Genomic DNA, 19132 nt, shown 5'->3' on the forward strand with positions numbered 1-19132 from the left:
TTCTATGTACTATTGATGGCATACTTACATGAATACATATCTCATAGTCGATATAAGAGTGCCAGAAGTCCTCCTTCTGAATCCTGGGATCTCGAACCCAGACACTTACAAATTCCTGTAAGGGCATCACAAAGAAATATATTTCAGAATTGCAAGTAGGGCTCGGAAGGGCTGAGAGAAATGACTGTACTAGAACAAAACTGAAAGGAGCTTTAACTGATGTGGTTGTCATCCTTTAAAAAAACAAGAAGTTAATGAATCAAGCACCACAGGAAGTCCAAAAAACACTATTGCCACAAATGGAATTTTTATAATAACGCAAAACCGAGCTGGGCGCGATTTGCTTTTACAGGTTATATGAAGACAATAAGAACGGAGTATTCTGAAACTGATTTTCAATTTTTAATCATGAAAAATAGGTTCACATTTGTATCAAGTTTTTAAAAAGGTCACTTTGTACTTTCTTCATTTCTCTGCATTGAAACTACAGGCCCTGCCTGATCAGTTACTTGCTAGAACACTAATAAGAAAGAGTGACAAAGGTCATGTGAAAAGCAAGCAAGGAGAGTTGAAAATTACTTTTGTGCACCCCGATGCCCTGAGAATAAGCAATACTAACTTAATAATATGAATAGAAAGATGGGTACTTTTGACATACGTTTCTATTTTTAAAATATACTTTCCCATGTGGTAAACTACTTCTTCATAACAACCTCATGTTATAGGTAAAAGTTAGAGAAGTTAAAAAAATACAGAGTAGATCATTTTATTCCTTTTTAAAGATAATAAGAACAGGAAATACAGGGTAAAAAGTGCTCTTCACTACATCAGCTTAATTTTAAAATATGAAAACATGTACAACAAAAAAGTGTTACGTTTGGCATGATGATCTTTGAAAGTATCATTTATTCATTTGGTGATTATAAATTTGCTAATTAAATTTCATTTTAAATATTTTAACCTTTTGTTTTGAAAAAAAAAAAAGACTTCAAGACTGAAATTATAGGCATTTCTACTGCTTTGCTTTGGCACATCTGAGAAGCAGGCTGTCAATCCACCAGAGCAGCAGAAGAAGAAATATTATGGAGTTTCTGGACAAAGAACATCTATTCTGTTATGCAGATAATAAAATGAGAGTTTGCAAGACAGAAAATTAACAGAAAATCAGAAAAACAGTTCATATTCCCTTAAATAGCTTTTGCTATCTATAAGTCTCACCTTCTAAAGTAATACTTTGTTCTTGCATTTCTGTCCTTCTGCTTGTCCTCAATATGTCCTCAATATGAGAGTTAATGCTCCAAAAAGACTCATTTTAAAATCTTTTCATTATGTATTTTTAAAGTCGTTTAGAAGACAGACAATAAAAACAAGGCAACAATACACCAATGTTCTAAACATTTTGGCCATTATTTCTTAAACGCACATTCTTACTTATAAGAAGGATTATAAACACAATTGTTGATAAGAGCCCCTCTTACATAAAGTGTGACTGGTTCAGTGTAAAGCAGATCCTGCCCAGGGGCAGAAATGAAACAGAACCCAGGCACCCTGCCCTCAGTACACATTTCATCTCCATCTCCTACCAGAGTGTGTGCACGTAACTCACTTTCCCGCAGTGCTTTTCACACACCCATAGTTCTTAGAAGGAATGAATCAATCATCAGTAAATCAATAAACAGAGGGACAAATAGGTTAAGAACAGGAGAGAAGACCAGAGTCCAGGGTAGACCACATCTAACCCTCTAAATTGTCCCCACACACTCAGGGCAAGACAGAATGTTGACAAGGGCTAACAAGGTTATCCTGCCCCCGTTCAGCCCAACTAAGGGAGAAGGCTCCTAGTCATCCAGTCACATGTAAGCTACACTCCCTCACAGGGTGCTGGCAGCTCCACTTTTCCACTGGAGAAGCAGAAGTTCTTGAAAATCCCACAGGGGAAATTAAATATTTCCAAGAGTTCAATGTTCCATATTAACAGTAGAAGACACGCACCCATTACTGAAATAGTGAGCCTTTACCCAGGTTAAACAAAAATGAAAAGACAAACAAATGCATTTGTCAATTTTCTACAAACCTGTCATTTAAAAAAGGGTTTCTGAACTAAAATTATAGAATCCACAGTTACTACACCATCACAGACTCCTTGACCACTCAACATATTATTAATTGAAGGTGGTAGTAATGACAAATAATTCTCAAAAAAATCAGAACTTTTCCTCCCTGTTTGCTATTGCCCAACTACTAACATCTAAACTTTGAGTAATATGTCCCTTTTCATGGAAAGGACACTGAAATTATGGTCACAAGACCGGGGTAAATTCTTGTTCACTTACTTCCTAAATTATGTGCTTATTCACTGAGCCTCTGTTTCTACATCAGGAAAATAGGAATGATGCCTATCCAACCTATCTCAGCTGTTCATTAAGAGGACCAAATTATAAAATACCTGTGAAAGCACCAGGAAAATTTTTATTGTTCTACATGAAGTTAAATATTACATAGAAAGGAAAGTGCTTATAAACCCAAAGCATGAAGGTCTTCCCATAAACCTTGGCAATAAGCAATTCAGAAAAGCTAACCCAATTATCTTTTTTAAGTATAAATTTATTAATTTAAGAACCTAGTAGAAAATACTTTAATACTGTAATTTTTCAGTGAAAGACAGAGAGACCTAAAGATTTCACAGGACTCAGAGCAGGCCCCTCATAATATTTGTAGAAGAAATGAATATCAAAATGACAAATTACAGTAAGGAACCTAGTTTCCTCATCTTAATGGGGTAGAATTCTCAGATTCTACCTTTATTAATACTCATTACATCTAATCTTTATGTAGGGAAGGGTATGTTGAAAACAGATTCTAAAACTATGCTGGGAAAAAAAAAATCTCCTAAGAACACAGCAATGCACTTTAAATGCACACTCAAAATTAACTATGGTGCTAAGTCTCCAAATACTTTCTCAGTCCTGAAAATCTTTAACTTGGTTGAAGTGCTAAATGGTAAGCTTCCTTCCTTCTCATTCCCCTCCACGTCGCCGTGGCCCTGAGAGCCATCCCAAGATGCTGTTCTTCACATCCTGCTACCATTCCAGGGTGACCTCATCCAAACATATGGTTTCAAGCACTCAGCATGAACTGATGATTCTCTCTCCATCTCGGTCCAGGCATCTCCCCACATATCCAGCCTCCTGCCTAGAAGGCTCACTTGAAAATCCCACTAGCGCACAGAGTCCACACCCTCCCCACATCCTCCTCCTCATCTCATCCCCAGCAACCCCAGCCAAAAATCCAGAGTCCCCAGACTTCTGTCTTTGACTAACTGACCAAGTCCTGCAGTTTCACCCTCCTTTGATACACCCACCACTCTATTCCCTCTGTGAGTGCTCTGACCCATGGATGGATAGCATGCCCAATGTTAACGCAAGTGTTAATTGATCTCTGGGCCTGTATCCAATTCATCCCCCATACTAAAACAAGTTCCAAAGCACACATCTGATGATATCATTTTCCTGCTCAAAATCCTACAAAACCTGTCCCATGACCTTCAAGATCAAGTTCAAAGTCTGTAGCTAGCACAATACAGCCTTTCATGATTTTCATTCTACTTATCTCCAAAGGTGAAGCTTGGGTCACCATACATAACAGGTCATTTCACACCTGTGTGCCTTTGAACACACTGTTCTCTCTGCCTGGACTGCTGTCCTCATCCCGCTTTCTGCTTTTTCCTTTATCGTCATCATCTGGTTCTTTCTTTCATTTTTTGCTAACTCAAATCCATTTTCAAAATGTAACTCAGTCTCTAGAAATCCTTCTGGAATTCCTCTGGAAATCCTCAGATTCATCCAGTCTGATTAATTTGACTCTTCTCCAAGCCCCTACTGCCTCTGGGCAGACCTTGGGCATCCTCTCTTTTCACCGTGCCTTGTTGCACTGTACTTACCTGCTGGCCTCCTTCACTAGATGCTAAGCTCCTTTAGGGTAGCTTAGGCTTTGCAGTATAACTTGAGTGCCTAGTACATCCAAAGCAGTCCATTAATATCACTTAATGAATAAATGAATGCCTGTAGGAATAAATGAATTGCCTTCAGGGGGAAAAATAAAGATGAGATCAAACTTCTACTGAAATGAAAACCTCATCCACTTGGGTTCTTGGACTCCATGAATTAATGATAAGTTATTTAGCAGCTGGTCTAAAGTTTATCTTAACAAACCCCTTCCTCTAAGGGTGTGCCAATTAACAGCACATGGCTACAAGAGCAATGTTCAAGATCTATGAGAATCAACTGTTTTTCGAGCACCCTAAAGAACTCCAGAATCACCTATTTACATAGAAATAATTGAAAATCATCCTGAAAGCTCCAATAACCGGAGTCCCCTAAGACTTCTACCAGATGACAATTTGTTTGCCTAGTTGGAGTTAAAATACGTACTTGAAAGTAATAAAAGTATATTTATTTTAAAATATTCCATAATTCAGATGGGCCTCCCCTCCCCCACTCCACAATTAGTAGGAATTAGTGAAGTTTCACGATACTTCCAGCTATGAACAGCACACCCAGGAAGCCAAGGTTCACCTATAATCTCTTAATTAGACGCATCCCTCATGATCCTGCCCACCATCCTTCAAGGGAATGTTGACAGCCTGTCAGCCACAAAGGACAGCTCCAAGTTCCATACCTAGAATCATATGGATTTCCTATGAAAATTGCTTCTGCAGCAGCAGTTAGTCAATTTAATAACCTTATTAAACACTTTAATGACTTCTTGGGCCTAATGATTATTTCTAGTATGAAGGAAGAAGTCAGGCAGAGTAGAATTAAAAATTTAAGCTAACTGATCCCTACTGTTCTCCATGTGAAAACAGGCTTCTGAAGAAAGACTGCTGCATTGTTTGAAAATCTAATTCCTATGTTGTCTTATAATGATCACACCTTGGTTTCAGTGTACCCCGTTCACTCTCCCAGCCCCATTCCAGGTTCAACCTTTATCCATGTATCCATCTACCTTGTCTTTTTTCCCTTAGTCCTTATATGAGATGAAATCAACACTAAAAATCACCATACTGAACAAAGCATGCGTATGGGTCATGCACTGTGGTGTTTTACACATGTTTTCCTTTAATCTTTACAACAATCCTAAGAGGTCAGTAATATTATTACTCCATGTGACAGACTAAAAAAAAGAAGAAATGAGCTTCTAAAGCTTAAACAACTGGCTCAAAGTCAAATGGCCAATAGGCTCAGCTAGGTTTCAAACTCTGGTCTGCCTTGCTCCAAAGCCAGTGCATTAAATACATTATATCTGGTGGTTCTTAAGCAATAAATAATAAATCTCCAATTTCACTGTATTTTAAATTTCATATAAGTGCATTATTCTGGAGTGGAAAAAATTATTTTCTTTGCTATTAGCTACAGCATCAGTTCAACCAGCATGCTCTTCTGAAATTCTGTCCCACAAGCCTCTCAAACGTCTTATATTTTATTTTTATATTTCTAGCACCAAGCACAGTACTGACACCCATTAGTAAGTGCTCATGAAATGCTTGAGAATTAATTAACCAATCAATTTCCTAGAAGATTCAAAAACAAAGGATGTATAGGTTCTGTATGCTGAAAATCATAAGACGATGTTAAAAAAAAATCGAAGGAGTATATACTTCTTTGTATATATTTATGGATTGGATGGTTGGCTGGCATCACCGACTCAACGGACATGAGTTTGAGCAAGCTCTGGGAGTTGGTGATGGACAGGGAAGTCTGGCGTGCTGCAGTCCATGGGGTCACAAAGAGTCGGACATGACTGAGCGACTGAACTGAACTGAATTGATGCTAAAGCTGAAACTCCAATACTTCGGCCACTGATGCGAAGAGCTGACTCACTGGAAAAGACCCTGATGTTGGGAAAGATTGAGGGCAAGAGGAGAAGGGGGCAACAGAGAATGAGATGGTTGGATGGCATCACTGACTTAATGGACAAGAGCTTGAGCAAACTCAGGGAGCGAGTGATGGACAGAGAAGCCTGGTATGCTGCAGTTCATGGGGTCACAAAGAGTGGGACATGAGTTAGTGATTGAATGAACAGTAAAACTTTTAGAAAAGAAATATAGGAGAAAATCTTTGCAACCTACAGTTAGACAAAAGCTCTTAGATTTGACACCAAGAGTATAATTCATACAAGGTAAGAGAGCTAAGGAGTTGTCCAGATTCAGCACTCCCAATGCAGGGGGCACAGGTTCGATCCCTGGTTGGGGAACTAAGATCTTGCATGCCACACACTTCAGACAAAAAAATAAAATACAATAAATAAATTCTTTAAAATGTTTTTTTTTTTAAAAAAGGAAAGAGCTAAATTCTACCTCACCAAAATTAAAAACCTTTGCTCAGCACCTCCTGCAAAGAGGCTGCAAAGACAAATTACAGACTAGAAGAACATATCTGCAAATCACTCATTCTTCAAAGGACTTGTAGTTAGAATATATAAAGAACTCTCAAAACCCAACATTAAAAAAAAAAAAAAAAACAAAGAATTCAACTAGAAAATGGGCAAAACACATGAAGAGACATTTCACTAAGGAGGACATACAGACAGCAAAGAAGCACATGAAAAGATGCTCAAAATCATTAGCCATTGTGTGTGTGTGTGTTAGTCGCTCAGTTGTGTCCAACCCTTTGTGACCCCATGGACTGTAGCCCACCAGGCTCCTCTATCCATGGAATTCTCCAGGCAAGAATTTTGGAGTGGGCTGCCATGCCCTTCTCCAGGGGATCTTCCCGATCCAGGGATCAAACCCAGGTCTCCCACATTGCAGGCAGAGTCTTTACCATTTGAGCTACCCAGGAAGCCATTAGGGAAATGCAAATTAATACCACAATGATATGTCACTATATACCTATCAGTTTCTAACAGTATTATCACTATTTTTTTTATTTTAGCCATCTTGACATACATTTTTAAATCTTCACTGTAGTCTAGCTTTAATCTTTATAGTACAGTAAACATAACTGTGTTAACTGAAAAAAACATTTATTCGGATTACAAAAACATGAACAGAGACAAAAGCTAATACCCAAAATACAAGGTGTTAGGTGCTAGTGAGTTTCAGTTTTTTATAGCCTTGATGAGAATTTTCTATCACAAAAATGAAAACTTGTTTCATTTTGTGCTCCCTTTCTCAGAACATTTTTTTCCTACTCCAAAGTATATACCATTTTATATGTTCATGTATTTGAACTGGAAGACTCATTCATTCTATTAAAATGTGTTGAGCCCTGGCTCAGTGCCGGCAGAGAACAGAATTTAACCCAACACCTTATTCACCAGGGTTCTAGCCAGGACTCCCACATAACAATCTCAAAGCTAAAATTTAGCCCATTTCACCCAAACTACATTCTTTACAAATAACATGCTTGAAAGGCAGAAGAAATGTACCAAGTAACCTTCCTGTATTTCCTGATAACAGTTATGATAAATAACCTAAAAGACATACTACAAGGGATGTTACTTGTCACTTTATAGCTTGAAGTAGGTTTAAATGCCATGCTCTGGCAGTTTTGAATGATGACTTTCAAGAAAGCTTTTATTACTTCAGGATAAATAACTGTGGTGAGCTTTGCCTTTTACATGAATTATAATAATTTGTGATGTTGCAAGTTTCTCTACACAAGCAGCATCCAGAATTAAGTACAGTTACCTTTCTGCATCTCATAATACATTAGGAAAAGTCCAGTGGAAAATGACTCACCTTTTACAACAAGAAATAATTGCCAACCTGTGTTAAACTACACCACAAGAACCTGAAAGATCAGCAAAATCCAGAATATGAAAATGTCTACAGGTCAAAAGATGCAGTTTCTTCAACAAATAAATTGCACAAGGGGGAAAAAGGGCAGAATAAGAGGTTTTAAGCAATATATTAACCAAATGCCAAGTGTATTCCTTATTTGCATCAGGATTAGAATAACCAAATATACAAAACTTTTTTCAACATCATCAGGGAGGCTTGAACACTGAATATTTGATGGTATAAAGGAATTAATGTTAGTTATTTAAGGTGTGATAATGTGGTGTGTTTCTAAGAAGGGTCATTTGTTAGAAATGCATACTGAAATATTTACAGATGAGATTACATTATGCCTAAAATTCATTTCAGATAATTCACCGGGTGGTAGCAGAAGGAAATGGGTGGGGGTGGGGCTTGGTCATGAATTAATAATGTGTTAATTGTTGAACCCTTAAGTATGTAAGGGTTCCTTATATTTTCTACTTTGTATATGTTTAAAATTTATAATGAAAAGTTAAAACCAGTAAAAGAAGAGAAGCAAGAGAGGAAGAGAAAAAGGGATGGAACTCATTTCAAGGGGACTGCTTTAAGAAGAGACACATATGGCACCTGAAAGTGAAAGTAAGTCAGCAATGTGAATCTAAAAGAGCTAACCATGAGTTCAGCCTGTACTGACACCACTAACATAATGACATCCTAATACTTATCTACCTTTGGAAAATACAATTTTTTCATTATTATAAAAATAAAATATTATGTAATTAGAGAGAGAGATACAATTGCAATTTCAGATGATAACACCATGAAAATGAAGTCCCCCTCCAACTGTACTCCCAGTTTCTTGCCCACCTATCTAGGACTTTTATATATTTTTAATATTATATGTATAACTAGCATATATATGGATATAGCATATATATATGTGCCACATATATATAATACTATATACATAAGTAGCATATATATGTCGGAGAAGGAAATGGCAACCCACTCCAGTACTCTTGCCTGGAAAATCCCACGGATGGAGGAGCCTGGTAGGCTGCAGTCCATGGGGTTGCTGAGAGTCAGACACGACTGAACGACTTCACTTTCACTTTTCAGTTTCGTGCATTGGAGAAGGAAATGGCAACCCACTCCAGTATTCTTGCCTGGAGAATCCCAGGGACCAGGGAGCCTGGTGGGCTGCCGTCTATGGGGTCGCACAGAGTCAGACACGACTGAAGTGACTTAGCAGCAGCAACATATATATGTGTCTATATATGTATGTGCTCACTTGTGTCCAACTCTTTGAAACCCCATGGACTGTAGACATCCAGGCTCCTGTGTCTATGGAATTTTCCAGGCAAGGATGCTGGAGTGGGTTGCCATTTCCTTCTCCAAGAGATCTTCCCAACCCAGGATTGAACCTGAGTCTCTTGCATCTCCTGCACTGGCAGGCAGGTTCTTTACCACCAGCACCACCTGGGAAGCCTCCTGTACATACATATACACACACATGAATATAAAATTTTTAATGCAAATGGGAGCACACCATAAATACTGCTTCATACCTTGGTTTATTCATTGCACAATCTGTTAGTAATCTTTATGTGTGAGCACATAAAACTCAATGTTATTTGTTTTAAAACAAATTGTTTATTTTAGTACAGTTTGAAACATACAGAAAAACTGTTCAAAGATAACAGAGAATTCCCATCTATCCTATCCTATACCCAGTTTCCCTGATTATTACACATCACATATGTAGGGAGGAAAGGAGGAAGGAAAAACAAATTGATTTATGGCGATTGGGAAAGGGTCATATCTTGTCTTATTGCTTCCATTCTAAAGTCCCCAGCATCACAAGACACCAGGTGGAAGCCTTGCTTATGGATATTCTTTAATATTATTCATGGGTTCCAGCTTAGTCAGTTTCCAATCAGATTTCTGATTTCCAATCAGAAATCAACATTAAAAACATGCTTTCCTAGAGCAAGCCCAAAACGTTACCATCAGTCAGCCTAAGTATATCTTGGACATCTAAGTGTCAAGCTCAGAGCCAACACATCCAAAATAGCAGCACCTCCCTCCTATCTCTCCCTGTAGGGGCCTGAGTGGCTGGGTCCTCATGGTGCCTGGAACTTTCCCAGACCCACTTGGTTCTGCCCTGCTCAGGGTACCTCCTGCCACAGAGCTAATGGATTTATTGTCACTCAAGTGTCAATAAATGGTGAAGTGAAGTGGAAAGTGTTAGTCACTCAGCTGTGTCCAACTCTTTGTGACCGCACGCACTGTAGCCCACCAGGCTCCTCTGTCCTTGGAATTCTCCAGGCAAGAATACTGGAGCAGGTAGCCATTCCCTTCTCTAGGGGATCTTCTCAACTAGGGAATGAACCTGCACTGCAGGCAGATTCTTTACCATCTGAGCCACCAGGGAAGCCCCAATAAAAGGTAATTGACATTATATCCAATATAAAGTATGTGCCTTTTGAAGGAATAAAAACTCTTATCCAAAAGACATGAATCTCTAGAAGTTAAACTCAGCCATCCTGATTCAGGAGAGCTGGGGAGACACACACAAACACACACACACACACACAAAGAGGTCTCAGCACACCCTTCCTGTCACATCACATACACAACACTGTCTCACACCAAGAAAGCTCTGGTCAGAGGAACAAACCCAGTTCCTTGGAGGGGCTAGAATGTCAGACTCCATGAAAGACTGTAAACTGCTTATTTACATATCACATAAGATGAGCTCCATGTAGCTGGAGCCAAGGGGCCTTAGTAATGTAGAAAACTCAAACTGTTCATTCTGGACATTAGAATATACAGAGAACAAAAATGCCTGACTCCACAAAAGACACCATCTGAAACGTGTTTCCTGTCACAGCCACCTGCCTTTTCATAAGGGTTCTGGGTTCTGTCTCATTAAACAGAAGAGTTGATTCAGTTGGGTCCATCTAATTATTCTTATTAAAATATGTAACCATAATATTTTAATTGTAAATTAAAGCTGCATGCATGAATGAATCTGAATTCATTTTAATTTTACAATGGCCCAGTGCCAAGGCCTTTTTATGGGGAAGATCCATCAGCACGGATACTGCTCTCATGGGAATTCAAACCAATGTGCAAATGGAACATGTTTAACTAACAAGGGAGCCTCTCCCTCCCTGCTCTCCTCTCTCTAGATTTATTGCAGTAATAAAGCTATTTTAACAAGAGAGTGCAATTGACTCCCCACTCCCCCCCACCACCATCTTTAAAAGAAAAATTTACCAAACTTCTAGGCTGACACTACCAGTTAGGTGGAACCAAAATGTCAGTCCGGGGCCGTCTGCATCTTAAACTTCTTTTGTTTGCCACACTGCATGGCTTATGGGATCTTAGTTCCCCAACCAGGGATCGAACCCGGGCCCTAGCAGTGAAAGCTTGGAGCTCGAACCATTGGACTGCCAGGGAGTTACCCAGTGTGCATCTTGAACAAGGATGGTAACTAGGTCTCAATTCATGTGCTAACCTCACGATTAATTAGCAACGTCCCCTGTGGGTACTGAGTGCAAAGTGCTTATACACACACTGCCCCCTGGGTCCGGATTCTAGAATAATTAGGGATACTGCATTCAGCCCTTACATACCCCGTTGGGGGGGAATTGAATTATTTTCCACTAAACAGCCACCAGCCACTAGGATATTTAAAGTCTCCACCAAAACCTCCACGCTAACTGGCACTGACTCCAGGGTGCTGCTGGGTAGGTGTTGAGATAAAAATACCTTGATAACTGAGGCTTGAGGAAAGCCTCTTCTTGATTTATAAGCTGAGGCCTGAAAAATAAGGAGTCAGCCAGCCAAGGTGGTGTGAAAGCAGTGGGAAAAACATCTGTGAAAGCGCAGGAGCCCAGGGCTAGCAGAGCAATAAAGTCTCTGAAATAAGGAGTGAGATGGGTGCTGGGTGGAGGAAGGGTGGGAGACGAGCCTGGGGAAAGAAGCAGGGTCAGATCATCTGGGGCCTTAGAAACCACATTGAGGAATTTGTACTTTGTTCTAAGAGCAATGTGTTAGAAGCCAGGAAGTCATTCTGACCACATGCAGAAAATGAACTGATAGGTGATGAACCTGAATGTGCTATGGTACATTGAGAATCTCACTTTGCTGTGCTGGTTTCTTGCTGACAGAGGCCAAAGTAAATTTCGAGACATTATACCTCTTTCTCCTTATGGGTATTTTCCTTTTCAGTTGAAGGACTTTCCAGTTTAAAATTCTTTAACATTATGCAGTTGCATTAACACTCTGTATGTGCTGTGTGCTCAGTCATGTCCAACCCTTTGTAACTCCATGGACTGTAGCCCACCAGGCTCCTCTGGCCATGGGTTTCTCCAGGCAAGAATACTGGAGTGGGCTGCATTTCCTTCTCCAGGGAATCTTCTCGACCCAGGGACTGAACCCAGGTCTCCTGTATTACAGGTGGTCTCTTTACTGACTGAGCCACCAGAGAAACATTAATGTTATAATAACATTAAGGTATAATGTTATATAACCTTAATGTTATAATATTACATAATTATTTATAATAAAGGACTTTGCAAGGTCAATAAAATGCTTTCTTTATGTAGTTGGTTAAAATTTGTGTCTAGTTTTTATGAATTGAAATGAACTAAAAATTAATGATTAAAATCTAATTAAAACTAAAAATCAAGCAATTAAACCAGCCAAGTCAAAAAGAAAAAGAAATGCTTCTTCTAATTGGAAAAAAAATCGCTGTTGCTTTCATGGGTAGCTTTCCCCTCCCAAGAGAATAATTTTTAAAATGTGCCTTTGGAATAATGCTGGCTGTCAGCACAGCCATGCTCCTTTGGCATAGCCTGCCCAGGGCTCAGGCTGATACTGGTGCTTAGTGAAGCATTCAGCTTACCTGAAGGGAGGTCTGGCCTCTGCCTCTGACTACTGAGAGGTGATCCCTAGGCCCCCAGAATGTCCTAACTGACAAGAGTATCTTTGTTTGTCTGGGCTTTGACCACTGGACAGTCTAACAATGTGAATATGCTGGAGGCTTAAGGTCACGCTGTATGAGCTATGACCTCTGGAGGAACTGGAGACTAAAGGTATTAGCCTGATCCCAGGAGGACTGGACACTAGAGACTGGCCACACAGGCAGGATGTTGTTGTTGTTGTTCAGTCCCTAAGTCGTGTCTGACTCTGAGACCCCATGGACTGTAGCACACCAGGCCTTCCTGTCCTCCACTATCTCCCAGAGTTTGTGCAAGTTCATGTCCATTAAGTCAGTGATACTATCTAACCAGCTCATTCTCTGCCGCCCTCTTCTTCTCCTGCCTTCAATCTTTCCCAGCATCAGGGTCTTTTCCAATGAGTTGGCTCTTTGAATCAGGTGGGCAAAGTATTGGAGCTTCAGCATCAGTCCTTCCAAGGAATATTCAGGGTTGATCTCCTTAAGGATTGAGATCAATATCTGAATATCCTGGTTTGATCTCCTTGCAGTCCAAGGGACTCTCAAGAGTCTTCTCCAGCAGGCAGGATGAGCCTCAGTGAAATCTCTGGACACCAAAGGCTCCGAGGAGCTTCTCTTAGGCATTATCATACAGAGGAAAGCTACTATCACACCCAGTAGCTCTGCATTTGGACCCTTCCCCAGCTTGAACCTCTGCATCCCTCCCTTTAGCTGATCCTAACTGGTATCCTTGCTCTGTAATAAACTATAACCGTGAATGTAACTGCTCTCAGTGAGTTCTGTGAGTCTTTCTTGTGAATAATCAAAACTGAAGCTGGTCTGGGGAACCCCTGAACTTGAAATCACTACTGGAAGTGACGGCAGTGAGGACTTGCAGTTTGGCCAGCTTCACAGAGAAGGTGCTTCCTGAAGCAAGCAGCTTGGTCCCAGTACTGTTTAATACAAAGACAAGGAAAAAGCATCCCTGGTCATGGTATTGTGTGGCGCTCACTCTGTGAGGATGTTAGGAGACTGACTGGAAAGGGATACAAGGTACCTTCTGGGGTGCTGGAAGCATCCATCCCTTGAGCTGAGTGGTGGTTACACAGTTGTACACATAAGTGAAAACCTACTGAGCTGCATACATAAGATAAGGGCATTTTATGCATTTACTGCAATTTACATGTGCTATACCAATTTTTAAAAGCTAAAAAACAAAAACACTGCCTTCGAAAATGGGGTAGGGAGCAGCCTGGAATACAAGTATGGAAGTGGGCTGGACTACTGAAGAGACCCTGAACTCAAACTTGGGGCTGAAAGAAAGAATGAGAGATCTAGCAAAGAAGTTTTCTGGAAGGATTCTCTGAAATGAATTGTTTAGGGCTTTACATTTGGGCAAAGTGAAAACTAAGGACCATGCAGCCATGTTTGACTGTGTCTGCAACTATGTGTGTATACTCGAAACTGTTGTGTGTACACGTGTGATTGAACCTGGAAAGGTCCAGCAAAACTACTGAGTTTCATTCAGCTCACCCTGTAATGACAATCAGCAGGGCAGACAAACAGGTTCTTCCGAGGGAGACCCCTCAACCCAGGGCTGGTGTGCTGGTCATCCTACCCAACCCCCAGCCAGACAGCAACTCAGGAAGCTGGGGTCGGAAGCCTGGAAGGTCAGGCTGGGATGGGGAAGGGACAGCCTTCCCCAAATTATGTGAAACCAATCCCAGAGATCTAAGAGGCAACAAGCAGGGCAAAACTGAAACTAGTGGCAGACAGTTACCCTGGGTGGTTACCAAAGGTGGGGGAATTCAGAATTAAGTAATGGAGCAGAAAACCCGAGACAGCAGGGCAAAGGGAGACTGTTCAAAGCAAAGTGGGGAGCAGAGCCTGGGAAAATTCTGAGTCATGGAAAAAGATCCTTTCAGAAGCAGTAGATGGGAGTGAGCAGAGAGAAAGCTCAGCCACTGGAACCAAAGAATAAGGGCCAAGATGGCTGCAGCAATGCTGGGGAGAGGGAGTGTAGGTGCAGGAAGACAAATGCTTTGTTCTTTCATTAGCCCCCTTCTACGATGCCCTATGGTATCTTGACTTTCCTCTACAGACTTGTGGTTAGAGAGCAAAGAACCAACCTGGAGTGAGTCAAAGCACATGGAGTCTTTATTTTCTGATTTCTTAAGACATACCTCTTTCTGCTGTTCTGGAAACATCTTCAACACAGAACACGATCAATCTGAAAAATAAGATACAACACTTGGTGATTTGGAACCTCCATACAGGAGAAGACAGGCCCCTCAGGGTCTCCTGCCCAAACTCTCACTGAGAACCTGCCCTCTGGGTCTCTGAAAAGTGTACCTCTGCTCCTCCCCGACCCCATCCCCTGCAGACTACACCAGAATGAAGATCGGTCCACCTGGGGATTGGGAGTTTGGGACATGGCAAGACCAAGGCAGCTGGATGATGACAGGCCTTCAAACTGAAGATCAGGCAGAGTCAGGCCAGAGTCGAAATCTTGGGAAAATCAGAAGGGGCTGGAGATGTCGAGGAGCAGAGGGGCCATGAGGCACAGCAGGGCATGCTGGTTAGCACTGAGATGGAGAGAATGAAAAAGATATCCAGAGATCCACCACTGAGAACAGCCCTGACGGTTTCACTATCAACCCAGTATCACTATCAACAGTCCATTCCCTTGACATTTAGACTACTCCAGAGTTCAGATGGTGCACCCTCAAGAAGGACAAAGGCTGGAACCTTGACTCTGACCCACAGTCAACGCAGGCAGCCTATCGGCCGATTCCAGACCCTGCACGTCCCTAGGATGGTCTATTGTTCCTTAAACCTTCATTTATTATAACAGCTCATTGGAGTTAACACCTACTCCCTGCCCCCTCCCACATCCCCCCAAAAAAATTAAATCCCCTGACTATAGGCACGCACATGTACCTTACAATGGAAAGGTGGCTATGACTGCAAAGTCAGAATTTGCCTTTATTTTGATAAAGTACATCTGACCTCATTTTTCCAGATGATTATCATCCACAAGTGTTTCCTGAATCTCTAAAAACGTCCCTGGAACCCTAGGGAGTATGAGGAAGCAAGAACATCAGCTCTGGCCCCCAGTCCCACGTGGTATTGGGGAGGACAGAACCCAGAGCAGGCAGAGTAAAGAGCTCCTGCAAGAGGAGAGCAAACCTAAATAGGGAGGTGGGGGAATGTCGCCTGGGAAGGTTTTACTGAGAAAGTAATTAAGCTGAGGCCTAAAGGGTGGTGTGATTTAGCCCAGAAGGCAACAGGGAAAAGGCATTTTAAGCAGAGGGACAGGGATGAGCAAAGGGGCAGAGGCTGGAAGGAGGAGCAGCTCAAAGAGTTCCCGTTATTAAAGGAATCCCTGCATCACCTGAGAAGTAGGCCATGGGTTGCATCCACCTGGGGACTTGGCTGAAACAATGACTGGGCAGGTTCTTGACCCCATGCCTCCACCCCTTCCAGATCCTCCTGCCAAGTCCCACTCCTCTTCCACGATGCCACCCAGAAATCACCTACCAGCTCTTGCCCCAGCTCTTGGCCCCCATTACACAGTGAGTTATACAATTACCTGCCGGCATTAACCTCACTTGCATCATGACCTTTATATATTCTCTGTCTCCCCAACTGACTGAATTTCTACAACAAAGCATTCTGTTTCCTTGTGTAAACTTCACAACCATCCTGTGAAATAGATTTAAATGTCCTTACTTTACAGGGCTTCCCTGGTGGCTCAGACGGGTAAAGAATCTGCCTGCAATGAAGGAGAGCTGGGTTGGGAAGATTCCCCTGGAGAGGGAAATTGCAATCCACTCCAGTATTCTTTCCTGGAGAATTCCATGAACAGAGGAGTCTGGTGGGCTACAGTCCATGGGGTCACATAGAGTTGGACATGGATGAGTGACTAACCACACATTTTACAGGTAAGAAAGCAGAAGGTCGGAGTGATTAAGTTGTCCTAGGTCACAAAGGAAGGGAGAGATGGCAAGTCCAGTGTCAACTCAACTTCCCAACCTTTGTCTTCCCATTGCCCAAGGCTGCCTCCATAACTGTGTGATGTAGACAAATGGTTCAAAGTTTTGGTCTTAATTTAATTCTTTCCAAACGTCTTGAGTTTTCCAACCTCTCCCAGCCAAGGCAGAGGGACTGTGCAATTCCCATGGGGTATTGGCCACCCTGAGACACTAAAGACCAAGTCAAACTGTAAAAATAGGAAGCTGAGAAGTTTAAACCTGTTCCAGAATATCACAGAGAACACATGGTCAAACTTTAATATTTTAAATCTGGATAGTGGGATGGGGGTGCGGTTAGAGGGGGCAAAGAGCTTTATTTTCCACTGATACATTTCCATATTGTTTGAATTTTTCCATAATTTTACACTTTATGAAGTAATAGTCATTTAAAAATAAACACCATAATTCTATCAGAAGTGTTAAAAAAAAAAAGATGACAGGACCAACATGGAGACACTTGTGCTCAAACCAAGACTTAATTCCTAACCAGTCTGCCATTACAAGGCTTCCCAGGTGGTGCTAGTGGTAAAGAACCCGCCAGCCAATGCAGGAGACACAGGAGAAGCGGGTTTGATCCCTGGGTGGGGAAGATCCCCCGAAGGAGGAAATGGCAACTCACTCCAGTATTCTTGCCTGGAAAATCCCATGGACAGAGGAGCCTGGCGGGGTACAGTCCATGGGGTTGAAAAGAGTCCGACACGACTGAAGAGACTCAGCACGCACTGCCATTACAACCTTTCCCAAGATTGCAATCCTAATCAGTGTGGAATTTTCTAGTCAGTACCAATGAGGTCACTCTTTCGATCCCCCAAAGGAAGATGAGGTAATCCCTTCTGTCCCCTATAGGGAGGTTACCTAAACCAGAAATAATCCTTTTGTTTGTTTATGTCTTCTTTGTCTTGCCTTTGAAAACCTCTCCCTCTCTGCAAGCCTCCAGAGCTCCTTTCAGCTTGCTAGATGGAATGCTGACGGATTCGTGAATCGTTCAATATGCAAATTAGATCTGTAAAATCTATCAATACTTGGTTGCATTTTTGTTATTCTACAGAAGAAATAATGACTCAAACACAAATTATAGAAGTTTTTACTTCATGTTAAATAAACAGCAGATTCAAATGTAGGAAGAGATGCTACCTTTATAACACATTACACATCAATAAAGTGGGGGGGGGAATTACATATTTTTAAAAAGAAAATAGAACAATGTATTCAAGTATTTTATTATTTCCCCTTCCAGTTAATTTCACTTTCTGTGTTTGTTTCATTTCCTCCTACAATGTTCAGCAAGTTTCCTATTCAAATAAAAAGAAAATCACTGACTTCTTATTTTCCTCTATTTAAGGACATACCATCAGTGGGGTTATTTAAAATTCAAGGTTTAATTTAGTGCCAGTTTTTCCCAGAGCAACTCTCATTGGCACCTATGTCCTTTGCAGGTGGGTGGTGGGGACAGCGGGTGGGGGTGGGGTGGAGGGCACAGTCCTCCCTTCCTCTGGGGGAAGTTCTTGGCTAGGGTCTTGCTGCAGGGGGTGGCTCTACAGGTACCCTGTTTTCTATCACCTGGGGGGCCCTCCTCAGACACAGAAAACAGCATCAGGGATGGGCATCGGACTCCAGAGAAGCCCATCCCTAGGTTAGCCAGGTGCCAGAGGAGTGGCCTGGCATGGAAAGCAGGGAAGGCTGTCACTGGCTTCCTCTCAGCATCTGGACTAGGAAACACCAAGACTTGGCAGCTCTCTGGGTCCTGAAGCTAGGAAATGATGGTGAGAAAATGGAGAGATAACAGTGCTTTAACTGGAGTTCTGCAGATCAGAGCTTATACTTAAACAGAAGTCATGATGTAGATAAAACATCTCTTGAGATATTAAAGAAACTGGCCACCAGAAAAGCTGCGTTGCAGAAGCCAACTTCAGCTGCTGATGTGCATACAGTGCCTGCACCCGCACCGTAATTCAGAGGTCTTACCTCCCCAGTGGCTTAAGCGCCCAGTGTCTCCTGGGTTCCCACGCACAGCATCCTTACGATAAACAACCCCTTGCTTGAGCTTGAGGGAGATACCAATTCATGTAATCAAAAGAGCTCAACAAAAAAGAAGAAAGAGCTGTACCAAAACATGAGAATGGACAGAAGTGAGGCATCCATGCACTTTTGAGGAGGGCCAGCAAGGTGTGCAGAACCATCCGTAAACCAGACCCACGTTGTTCTTCCTCAGTCTGATCTTAGAGCTTTATAAAGGCAAAACTCAAATAGGAAAATAAGATGAAATATGAAATTCAGTTAAAGACAAAAATTATCATTTTTTTGTCTGGAAAGACAAAATTATCATTAAATTTTTCCAGCATTTATCATGCAAATACTCACAAATGTATTAAAGAGGGTTGCTGTTGT

The 19132-nt window shown here is 41.5% G+C and overlaps 1 protein-coding gene across 13 annotated transcripts in view; it reads right to left on the reverse strand.

The window, feature by feature from the left end:
• Positions 1-19132, reverse strand: part of SNX10 (sorting nexin 10) — a 96078-nt gene that overhangs the window by 13246 nt on the left and 63700 nt on the right. For 10 of the 13 annotated variants that reach the window (XM_081533817.1, XM_081533820.1, XM_081533824.1 and 7 more), the window contains 2 exons: positions 14894-14940; positions 29-115 (listed from right to left, as the gene is read on the reverse strand). In XM_081533817.1, the coding sequence (XP_081389943.1) occupies positions 29-115; positions 14894-14917 (111 nt within the window). In that variant the 5' untranslated portion in view covers positions 14918-14940. Of the gene's footprint in view, positions 1-28; positions 116-3940; positions 4083-4534; positions 4654-14893; positions 14941-19132 lie in introns of those variants that run through there. The other 3 variants (XM_081533827.1, XM_081533826.1, XM_081533828.1) reach the window with 3 other exon arrangements.

This window comes from Giraffa tippelskirchi, chromosome 10 (genome assembly GCF_054371585.1).
Source record: "Giraffa tippelskirchi isolate mGirTip1 chromosome 10, T2T-mGirTip1v1.2.pri, whole genome shotgun sequence".
Classification (NCBI taxonomy): Eukaryota; Metazoa; Chordata; class Mammalia; order Artiodactyla; family Giraffidae; genus Giraffa; species Giraffa tippelskirchi.